The 12,160-nt window shown below is 40.8% G+C and overlaps 1 protein-coding gene across 1 annotated transcript in view; it reads left to right on the top strand.

Annotated features, from left to right (window-relative positions):
• The window catches only part of LOC140739195 (gamma-aminobutyric acid receptor subunit beta-2), a 185,969-nt gene that overhangs the window by 118,084 nt on the left and 55,725 nt on the right, over positions 1-12,160 (top strand). The window contains exon 5 of the mRNA XM_073067265.1: positions 4,942-5,024. Coding sequence (XP_072923366.1) covers positions 4,942-5,024 — 83 coding nt within the window. The remainder of the gene's footprint in view (positions 1-4,941; positions 5,025-12,160) is intronic.

The raw sequence follows: 12,160 nt of genomic DNA on the forward strand, positions 1-12,160 counted from the left end.
TTGAAAATGCACTCTATAGACACCATGCCTACGTTGGGAGGTAATAATTGGGCAAATGATAGAGTGTAACAGTATCATGATGTTACAAAGCAGTAATTTATTACAATATGCGACTGGTCTAATCAATATGTTTTAGAAAAATGTTTCATTACAGAGTTAGTAACAAGAACAAATAATTTATGCAATTCAAGAAAATGCTGTTCCCTATCACATTTTGCTATTCCTTTCAACAGCAAATGACTGAGTCCTCAAATTTCCCTTGATACCACTTAGCCACAAATAAAGTTTGAGACATAGTTGGCTCAAAGAATCCAGGAAGCAAAACAAGAAGGAAGGAAAAAAACAATTGATGTTCTTACATCTCTTCTACTATCCTATAGGCCTGGTGACACAATTGTAGGCATATCTTCTTAGTGTCTTCCCACCCAGCCCTAATTCTCTCTATCAATAACAAAATCTACTTACATGATTGATCAACATTCTGACACCTGCTAACTCCCTTCATGTCACATGGCAAATGACCATAGTAGGCAAGCTTTAATTAAGCTGTTTTAACACATTACTAAAATTCAGTGGTGTAGTGATGATTAATGTTGCACATATCACAATGTTAATAAATTAAATGAAATGTATAATATACTATCTTAAACTAAATACAAAGTTCTTGCTGTCTTTGGACATCAACATTGTTGACAATTAAATACAGTGCATGATTAAAAAAATGAATTGCTTAACAATTAACTTTTTGATTAATCATGATTGATTCAAATACTGAAAGGCTTATTATGTACATTAAACATGTGCGGCGCAGTGCAGGCTCTTCAGCCCATGATGTTGTGATGAACCTTTAACCTACTCTAAGATCAATCCAACCTTTCTCTCCCACATACCCCTCCATTTTATTTCATCTATGTGCCTATCTAAGAGTTTCTTAAATGTCCCTAATGTATCTGCCTCTACCACTGCCCTGGCAGCACATTCCATGTACCTACCACTTTGTGTAAAAAGACTACCTCTGAAATCGCCTTGATATTTTTCTCCATACACCTTCAGTTATGCCTCCCTTATTAACCTTTTCCGCCCTGGGAAAAGACTTTGGCTGTCCATTCTGTCTATACCTCATATCATCTTGCATACTTCTATCAAGTTGCCTTTCATCTTCCTTCACTCCAAAGAGGAAAGCCCTAGCTCGCTCAACCTATCCTTCATAAGACATGCTCTCTGATCTAGGCAGAATCATAGTAAATCTCCTCTGCACTCTCTTTAAAGATTCCACATCTTTCCTATATTGAGGTGAAAAGAACTTAATACTATACTCCAAATGTAGTTTAACCAGTTTTATAAAGCTGCAATGTTACCTCACAGCTCTTGGTTAAGAAGGCATATTGTGTGTTAGCCTTCATTAGTCTGTGGATTCAGTTCAAGAGCCATGAGATAATGTTGCAGCACTATAAATCCTGGTTAGACTACACTTGGAATATTGTGCTCAATTCTTGTTATAGGAAGGATGCAGAAGCTTTAGGGATGGTGCAGAAGAGATTTACCAAGATGGTACCTGCATTAGAGAGCATGTCTTACGAGGATAGGTTTTGCAAGCTAGAGCTAGTCTCCTTGGAGCAGTGGATGATGAGAAGTGACTTGACAGAGGTCTACAAGATAATAAGATGCATAGGTTGAGTAGAGACTTTTTCCTAGGCCTGAAATGACTAATATGAGGGGGACATAATTTCAGGATGATTGGAGAAAAGTACAGATAAGGGAGATCTCACAACATTGTGGGTCGAAGGGCCTGTACTGTGTTGTACTATTCTATGTTCAAGCTGAATGCACAAAACTTTACACTTTGTTTATATCACTATTCGATGCTGCTCTGATACCTGTCTTGATTAACAACATTACTCAGCTTCCTTATTGCCTATTCTTTTGGCACTGAATAACATAAGATATTGAAGCTAGCATCTGCAGAATTTCTTGAGTTATTGAATCCCTAGTCCTCATCACTCTGCAACCACATCTTAGTAATTCCTATTAGATCATACTCATTAAAATATTTGGGCTGTCAACTTGTCTGTCTTGTAGCAAATGTACATCCATTCAGATAGTCTTCAGCTTTGACTTTTTTACAAATTGTACTTTCAATTAATTTTCTGCAGCACACTTTAGTTAATTTTTTCACTTTCTTGTCACACAATGATTATCATTCAACCCCTCACTATTCTGTACCATTGCTCTCTCATTTCTTCTTAACTTGTCAGACTTCCAGTTATTAGAACCCTTGACCCTTCCCCCAATATGTTAAAGCCCTGTTTACAACCTGTTTAAGTAAATCCCTAGGTCACTGACCCCTCAATGCTTCAAATGAATGTCAATCCCAATGGACCACCACCACCTCCCCCAGTATTTGTGCCAGTGCCCATGAACAGTAACTCATTTTTCCAAAACCAAGCTTTGAGCCATTCCTTTTTATTTACATTTTAATTGTATTGATCCTCTGTCAATTTACATGCATTTAGTTAATATAGGCTATAGTCATAGCAGCTATTGTTGGTGTGGTCAGAGTTACAGTGGCGATTTTAAGGGTTTAGCTCTTCGAGACTCAAGCAAGTAAGTGGCTTTAGTCAGAAAAGGCAAAAAAGCTGAAGATAGAATTTTTTTCTGCACAGTTTGCTCTTTTTCCTTCTTCATATTTGCCCATTAGAACAGTAGGGATGCCAGGCAGGTTAGTGGAATGCTCCTCCTGTGAGATGTGTAAAAGCAGGGAAGCCTTCAACATCCCTGACAACTTCACCTGCAAGAAGTGCGTCTAGTTGCAGTTTCTACCACTCCAAGTTAAGGTGTCGGAGATGGAATTAGATGAACTCCCAGTCATTCGGAAGCCTCGGGGTGATAGGTAGGACATGTTGGGAGGTAGTTAGACCCAAGCTGCAGGATACAGCAAACTGGGTGACAGTCAAAAAGGATAGAGAGGTTAAACAGCCAATGCAAAATACACCTAAAGCCATTCCCTCCAACGACAGGTATAACACTTTGGATACTGTTGGGGGAGTGGCTTAGCAGAGGAAAGCCACAGCGGTCAGGTCTTTAGAACTGATTCTGTGGCTCAGAAGGGAAAGGGGGGGGGGTGCAAGAGGCGAGCTATGGTGATAGGGGTTTCAATATGAGAACAAAAAGGTTTTGTGGACGAGAATGAGATTCCCAAATAGGTTGTTGCCTGCTGGGTGCCAGGGTCTGGGACATTTTGGATCGAGTCTTCAGCATTCTTAAGTGGGAGGAGGAACAGCCAGAGGTCATGGTCCATGTAGGTACCAATGACATAGGTAGAAAGGGTGACAAGGTTCTCTAAAGTGAATTCAGGGAGTTAGGTGGTATGTTAAAGGGTAGGAGCTCCTGCTGCAGGAAACACAGATTTTTATAGTAGATGATTTTAGCTTTCCTCATATTGACTGGGACTGCTACCCCTGCCACATATTAATGAGGCCAGAAATAGGAAGATTATAAACACGTGGCTTAGGTGGTGTGGCGTCAGATTTTTGGATCAGAGGGATCTGGGGGTACATGTCCACAGATCCCTGAAAGTTGTCTCACAGGTAGATAGGGTAGTTAAGAAAGCTTATGGAATGTTAGCTTTCATAAGTCAAGGGACAGAGTTTAAGAGTCGCGAGGTAATGATGCAGTTCTATAAAACTCTAGTTGGGCCACACTTGGAGTACTGTGTCCAGTTCTGGTCGCCTCACTATAGGAAGGATGTGGAAGCATTGGAAAGGGTACAGAGGAGACTTACCAGGATGCTGCCTGGTTTAGGGAGTATACATTATGATCAGAGATTAAGGGAGCTAGGGCTTTACTCTTTGGAGAGAAGGACGATGAGAGGAGACATAATAGAGGTATATAAGATATTAAGAGGAATAGATAGAGTGAACAGTCAGCACCTCCTCCCCAGGGCAGCACTGCTCAATACAGGAGGCTTTGCCTTTAAGGTAAAGGGTGGGAAGTTCAAGAGGGATATTAGAGGAAAGTTTTTTACTCAGAGAGTCATTGGTGCATGGAATGCACTGCCTGAGTCAGTGGTGGAGGCAGATGCACTAGTGAAATTTAAGAGACTACTAGACAGGTATATGGAGGAATTTAAGGTGGGGGGTTATATGGAAGGCAGGGTGTAAGGGTCAGCACAACATTGTGGGCCAAAGGGCCTGTACTGTGCTGTAGTATTCTATGTTCTATGTTCTTCTAGGGAAGGTGAGACCTGTACAGAAGGGACGGTTTGCACCTGAACTGGAAGGGAAGCTTTGCTAGTGCTGCATTGGTGGTGGGGTTTAAACTAGGGTTGCAGGGGAATGGGAAAGAGAGTGCCAGAACAGTTAGTGGAGAGACAGACGTTGTTAAGCCTTCAGGCAAAGTCAGAAATCAAAAGGTTGAGCATGGTGTGACTAATGTCCTGAGCTGCGTATATTTCAATGCAGAAGATATCATAGGAAAGGCAGATGAGCTCAGGGCATGAATCAACACCTGGAATAATGATAATGATAATAATGGAATAAAGTTAAACCTTCCATTATTCTACTGAAGTGCCAGCCTAAATTGTGTGTTTATGTCTCTGGATTTATAAATAAAAGCTAACATCTTTTAATTCAGAAGTGAGTAGCCTATAAATGAACTTGTGTTAAATCATTGTGCAGATTTAACTAAATGTACCTCATGGTCTTTACTAGTGGATATTGAAACTGAAAATGTATTATATTCCTTTCATGATAATGCCTCATTAATTCGATGATAATCCACAAGGATCTTCAAATCTTTTTTTGTCCCTGTAACCTAATACAACGGTCTAAAGCAGAGAAAAGTTTAAGGATTTATAGCACACTAAAAAAGGTCTTGAAATTGCCAAAATAAGTATTTATGATCCAATTCTTTATTGAATTATAATCTTCATTTTCTCTGCAGAATTACCACAACAGCTGCTTGCATGATGGATTTACGAAGGTACCCTCTTGATGAACAGAACTGTACTCTTGAAATAGAGAGCTGTAAGTATTCTACTCATTAATAACATTTAAATTATTATCTTGGCAATTCTGTTAGCAAATCATTTCAGTATGAAATAGTTATTTGTTTAGTTTAAAATAAAAAAGTTCAAAGGAAAGTTTATTATCAGAGTACGTCACCACACACAACCCTGAGATTCTTTTTCTGCAGAAATACTTAACAGATCTATAGAACAGCAACTGTAAACAGGATCAATGAACAAAAAATTGTGCAAATGCAACTATAAATAAATAGCAATAAGTAATGAGTACATGAAAAAACTACAAACTGTAGATTAAAAAGTCCTTAAAGTGAGCTTATTGGTTGTGGGAACATCAGAATTAGAATGAGTGTACTTACTCTGTTTTGTTCAAGAGCCTGATGGCCGAGAAGTAGTAACTGTTCTTCATCCTGGTGGTGTAAATCCTGATGCACCTGTACTTTCCACCTGGTGGCAGCAGCAAGAAAAGAGCAGGAGCTGGTTGGTGAGGATTTTGATGATGGATGCTGCTTTTCCACATAGATGTGCTCAATGGTTGGGAGGGTTTAACCCATGATGTACTGGGACAAATCCACTACCTTCTATAGGATTTTCTGCTCAAAGGCATTGATGTTCCCATACCAGGCCATAATGCAGTCTGTCACCACACTTTCCAACACACATGTATAGAAGTTTGCCAAGGTTTTTCATGATATGTCAATTCTCCGCAGACTCTTGAGGATGTACAGGCACTGTTGTACTTTTTTCGCAATTATATTTACATGATTGGTCTAGGACAGGTACTCTGAGATAGTGGCAATCAGGAATTTAAAGTTACTAACCCTCTGCACCTCTGATCCTCCGATAGTTACCGGCTCATGGACCTCTGGTTTCCCTCTCCTGAAGTCTACAATCAGTCAGGGGTCGTTATTACACCACTCAGCCAAATTTACAATCTCCCTCTTGTGTGGAGATTCATCACACTTTTGATACAGCCCACAACAGTGATGTCATCAGCAAACCTGTATGGTTTTGGAGCTGTACTTAAGTCACACAGTCATAGGTGTAAAGCGAGTAGAGCAGGGGGCTAAGTATGCATCCCTGTGGTGCTCCTGCACTGATGAAGATTTTGGAGGAGATGTTTTATTGGTTTATCAAACTCACTGTTTGATAAACCAAATAGATCCAAGCAATCGATTATAAAAATGTAGGATCCTTATCTTCTCTTTTATCTTTATTTAGAATGAACTATAAGGTATAGTTGCTTACTATGGAGGTATTGACAATGGCAATAGACATGATATAGATGAAAAACATGGCAGATTTTTCCCTATTTTCTTACTTCCTATTTTTCCCAGCAATAGGCATGAAAATCAGTACCATAAAATGTATTATCATTTTTTTAATTTCAGGTTACTTCCACATATTTTCAATTTAACTTAGCAATATTTTACCTCATCTTCGGAAATAAAATCAGATGGTTGTAGAGTGGCAGTAGGGAATCATTTGGGAAACAGTTTCCAGAATTCTTTAACTATCAGGCTAGTTATGGAAAGAGATAATGTTAGTCTTCAGTTTGATATCCTGAATTGGGAAAAGACTGACTCAGAGGCACAAGAGAGGTCCTGTAAAATAGATCAGGAGCAGATGCTTGTGGGTAAAGCAATATCTTGCAAGTGGGCGTTCTTTGAGAATTAACAAGATTATGGGAACAGCATATATGGCTTTGCATGAAAGAAAAAGATGAAAAGGTTAGGAAATCTTGGATGACAAAGGTTATTGAATGTTTGAACAATATAAACAATAAAGTATTAGTCAGATATAGACATCTACAATCAAGCAAGTCCCTTGAGAAATACGTGGCTGTCGGAGAGTATTTAGGAAGGAAATGAGGAGGGCAGAAAGAAATTGTGAAGTATCCTTTCTAGGTTAGATCAAGTAGAATCCTGAGGGTAATCTATATGTAGAGCCAGGGGATATGGGGAAGGTCCTTAGTGAATACCACTTGGTTGTATTTGGTCAAGGAGAAAGACAGAGTATAGGGAATTCAGGAAGGTTTATATTGATTGTCTGGAGCATTGCAGGTATTGAGAAGACAAAATATTTAAAAGTAGATAAACACTGCCCAGTTTAAGGATGGATGAGATCTATCCTAGAATGCAATGGGAAGCAAGAGAGGAGATTGCTGGTGCCCTGATAGATGCATTTGCACATCTGTTAGATACAAATGAGGTACTAGAAGACCATTGTTACCTGATGTTCTTCCTTTATTTTAGAAGGGCAGTGGTCCTAAGGCAGTAGTGGCAGGAAATGTTTTGAAGAAATAAGACTGAGAGACAAGATCTATGGTCCTTTAGAAAGCAGGGACAGATTTGATCATCAAATTGGCCTTGTGATGGGGAAACCCGATTTATTTATTTAGATTTTGGTAGTGGTGGTGAAGGTAGGTAACTTTAATAAGGCATTTAACAAGGTGCTACATGGTAGGCTGATTAGGAGAAGATTAAGGCAAATGGGATCCATAGCAAGCGGCTTTCTTGGATCCAAAATTGGCTTGGTGATAGGAAGCAGGGAATAGTGGTATAGAACTATGTTTCTCTGATTGAAAGTATGTAACCAGTGGTGTGCCACAGGGGCTGGTGCTGGAACATTTGTATTTTAGATGTATTTTAACAACATGGATTTAAATATAAAAGCTGTGTTCAGTATCACAATCAGGTTTAATATCACCTGCATATGTCATGTAATTAGTTAACTCCGGGGCAGCAGTACACTGCAATAGTCAAGTCAAGTCAACTTTTATTGTCATTTGGACCATAACTGCTGGTACAGTACATAGTAAAAATGAGACAACGTTTTTCAGGACCATGGTGTTACATGACACAGTACAAAAAACTAGACTGAACTATGTAATAATAAAAACAACACAGAGAAAGCTACACTAGACTACAGACCTACACTGGACTGCATAAAGTGCACAAAAACAGTGCAGGCATTACAATAAATAATAAACAGGACAGTAGGGCAAGGTGTCAGTCCAGGCTTCGGGTATTGAGGAGTCTGATAGCTTGGGGGAAGAAACTGTTACATAGTCTGGTCATGAGAGCCCGAATGCTTTGAAGCCTTTTCCCAGACGGCAGGAGGGAGAAGAGATTGTATGAGGGGTGCATGGGGCCCTTCATAATGCTGTTTCCTTTGCGGATGCAGTGTGTAGTGTAAATGTCCGTGATGGCGGGAAGAGAGACCCCGATGATCTTCTCAGCTGACCTCACTATCCGCTGCAGGGTCTTGCGATCCGAGATGGTGCAATTTCTGAACCAGGCAGTGATGCAGTTGCTCAAGATGCTCTCAATACAACCCCTCTAGAATGTGATGAGGATGGGAGGTGGGAGATGGACTTTCCTCAGCCTTCACAAAAAGTAGAGACGCTGTTGGGCTTTCTTTGCTAAGGAGCTGGTGTTGACGGACCAGGTGAGATTCTCCGTCAGGTGAACACCAAGAAATTTGGTGCTGTTTACGATCTCTACCGAGGAGCCGTCAATGTTCAGCAGGGAGTGGTCGCTCCATGCCCTCCTGAAGTCAACAACCATCTCTTTTGTTTTGTTCACATTAAGAGACAGGTTGTTGACTCTGCACCAGTCCATTAGCCGCTGCACCTCCTCTCTGTAAGCTGACTCGTCGTTCTTGCTAATGAGACCCACCACAGTTGTGTCATCAGCGAACTTGATGATATGGTTCGAGCTGTGTGTTGCAGCACAGTCATGGGTCAGCAGAGTGAACAGCAGTGGACTGAGCACACAACCCTGGGGAGCTCCCGTGCTCAGTGTGATTGTGTTGGAGATGCTGCTTCCGATCCGGGCTGACTGAGGTCTCCCAGTCAGGAAGTCTAGGATCCAGTTGCAGAGGGAGGTGATCAGGCCCAGTAGGCTCAGCTTTCCAATCAGTTTCTGAGGGATGATTGTGTTGAATGCTGAATTGAAGTCTATGAACAGCATCCGAACGTATGTGTCTTTTTTATCCTGGTGGGTTAGGGCCAGGTGGAGGGTGGTCAAAATGGCATCATCTGTTGAGCAGCTGGGACGGTACGCAAACTGCAGGGGGTCCAGTGAGGGGGGCAGCAGGGTCTTGATATGCCTCATGACGAGCCTCTCGAAACACTTCATGATGATGGATGTAAGTGCAATGGGACAGTAGTCATTTAGGCAGGACACTGAAGACTTCTTCGGCACGGGGACGATGGTGGCGTCCTTGAAACACATTGGAATGGTGGCGCTGCTCAGGGAGATGTTGAAGATGTCAGTGAGAACATCTGCTAGCTGGTCTGCACATCCTCAGAGCACTCTACCAGCGATGTTGTCTGGCCCAGCAGCGTTCTGTGGGTTGACCCTGCACAGGGTTCTCACATTGGCCACTGAGAGACACAGCACCTGGTCATTTGTAGGAGGGGTGGACTTCCTTGCCGCCATGTAATTTTCCGCCTCAAACTGGGTGTAGAAGTTATTCAGCGCATTTGGGAGAGAAGCATCACCTGCACTGTCAGGTGATATTGTCTTGTAATTGTAATATATGATAAATATAGAAAAAAACTGAATTGCAGTAAGTGTATATATATGTATATTAAATGGTAATAAAAAAAATTACTGAGGTAGTGTTCATGGGTTCAAAGTCCAGTTAGAAATTGGATGGCAGAGGGGAAGAAGCTGTTCCTGAATCCCTGAGTGTGTGCCTTCAGGCTTCTGTATCTCCCTCCTGTCAGTAACAATGAGAAGAGGGCATGTTCTGGGTAGTAAGGGTCCTTAATGATGGATGCTGCCTTTCTGAGACACCACTCCTTGAAGATGTTTTGGATACTATGAAGGCTAGTATACATGATGGAGCTGCAAAGAAAAAGCATTTCAGGATGTATATTGTATATATTTCTCTGACACTAAATGTACCTTTGAACTAATTTTACCACTCTTTGCGGTTTACTACAATCCTATGCAGTAAACCCCACCCACCAGATGGTGATGCAGCCAGACAAAATGCTCTCCACAGTATATCTGTAGAGGTTTATGAGTGTTTTACATGATAAACTAAATCTCCTCAAACTCCTAATGAAATCTAGCCACTGTCTTGCTGCCTTTATAGCTGCATTGATATGTTGGGATCAGGATGGATCCTCAGAGATCTTGACATCCAGGAACTTGAAATTCTTTACTCTGTCCACTTCCGATCCCTGTATAATGATTGGTTGGTTTCCCCTCGTCTTACCCTTTCTGAAGTCCACAATCAGCTCTTTGGTCTTACTGACATTTAGTGCAAGGTTGTTGCTGCAATACCTCTCAACTAGCTGGTATATCTCGCTCCTATATGCCCTCCCAGCAGCATCTGAGATTCTGCCAACAATGGTTATATCAACAGCAAATTTATAGATGGCTTTTAAGCTATGCCTAGCCACACAGTCATGGGTATGGAGACAACAAACAAGACAAACAAGAGAAAATCTGCAGATGCTGGAAATCCAGCAAGACACACAACATGCTGGAGGAACTCAGCAGGCCAGGCAGCATCTATGGGCCAATATGTCTACTGTACTTTTTTCCATAGATGCTGTCTGGCCTGCTACATTCCTCCAGCATTTTCTGTGTGTTTATCGGTATAGAGAGAATAGAGTAGTGGACTAAGCACACATCCCTGAGGTGCGCCACTGTTGATCATCAGCGAGGTACAGATGTTATTACCTAAATGCACATATTGTGGTTCTGGTTAGGAAGTCATGGATCCAGTTGCAAAGGGCAGTACAGAAGCCCAGGTTCTGTAGTTTTTCAATCAGGACTGTAGGAATGATGGTGTTAAATGCTGAGCTATAGTTATTGAACAGCATCCTGACATAAGTATTTGTATTGTACAGGTGAGTTTGTGGATAAAATGACAATTGATGATTGTCAAGGGCTAGCAGGATATGAATTGTTTGGGAAGTAGGGCAGACTATAGCCAAATAGGGCTTAATTCTGTCAAATACAAGGTGATTAATTTTGAGTCAGACATTCAATAAAGAATATAGTTTGAGAAATGTTAATGAACTAACAAACCTAGAGGTCCAATCCACAGTCATTGAAAGTGTCAATACAAGTGGACAGGTTGATTAAAAAAGCATATGATATAATTGTCTTCAATATTGAATATAAATTTGAAATGCAATGTTGTAACTTCACAAAATAATGCTTGTGGTTTGTGGTTGAGTATTGTGGCAGTCCTGACTGCTATACTATAGGAAGAATGTGATTGTACTAGAGAGTGTTCATCCTTGGTCCTCAATTCAGTGCAGTCTGGATGTTAGCTAAGGTGGTGGAATGTTAATGCTGCATGATGTGAGCAGTCAGGGAACATTATGGACTCCCTGAAGACTACATTTGCAGGAAGTGCACCCAGCTGCAGCTTCTGACAGATTGGGTCAGGGAACTGGAGCTGGATCTGGATGTATTCAATCAGTGTTATCCAGGAGGTTGAGGGCTTCATAGATGAGACTTTAACTGTGGTAGTCACACGCAAAATACAGGTTTCATATAGATGGGTGATCACCAGGAGAGGTTTGGCAAATAGGCAGTCAGTCCCTGTCACCATTTCCCTCAGCAACAAGTATACACCTTTGGATATTGTTGGGAGTATAAGTGAGATTAAACAGAATGTTGCTTTGATTAGAAGACCAGCTATGAGGAGGATTTTATAGAATAGGCTTGCTTTTTCTGTTGCAAAGGATGCTGATGGGTGACCTGGTAAAAGTATATAGGATTATAAGAGGCATATAGGTAGTCAAAATCTTTTTCCCATAGTAGTGATATCAAAAAATGAGAGGCAGGAGATTTCTGTGATGTTACAAATATCCTTTTTATACAAAGAATGGTTGAAATTTTGAATGTGCTGCCAGAATAGATGGTGGATAAGATAGTATTGCAGTTATGTAGGGAAAGTATAGAAGAATATGTTCTGATACAGGTAAATGAGATTAGTGTTGGTATTGATAGGGATAAATATTAGCACTTAGCGAAGTTACCGGGGTAAACTTGTGGACTTCCATCATGACGACAAGATTCGTATGTACACTGTATACAACACTATAAGGAAACTCAACATGAATATTTAAAAACATTAATCAATAGTCAATTAAATGCCTTT

This window comes from Hemitrygon akajei, chromosome 15 (assembly GCF_048418815.1).
Source record: "Hemitrygon akajei chromosome 15, sHemAka1.3, whole genome shotgun sequence".
NCBI classification, from domain to species: Eukaryota; Metazoa; Chordata; class Chondrichthyes; order Myliobatiformes; family Dasyatidae; genus Hemitrygon; species Hemitrygon akajei.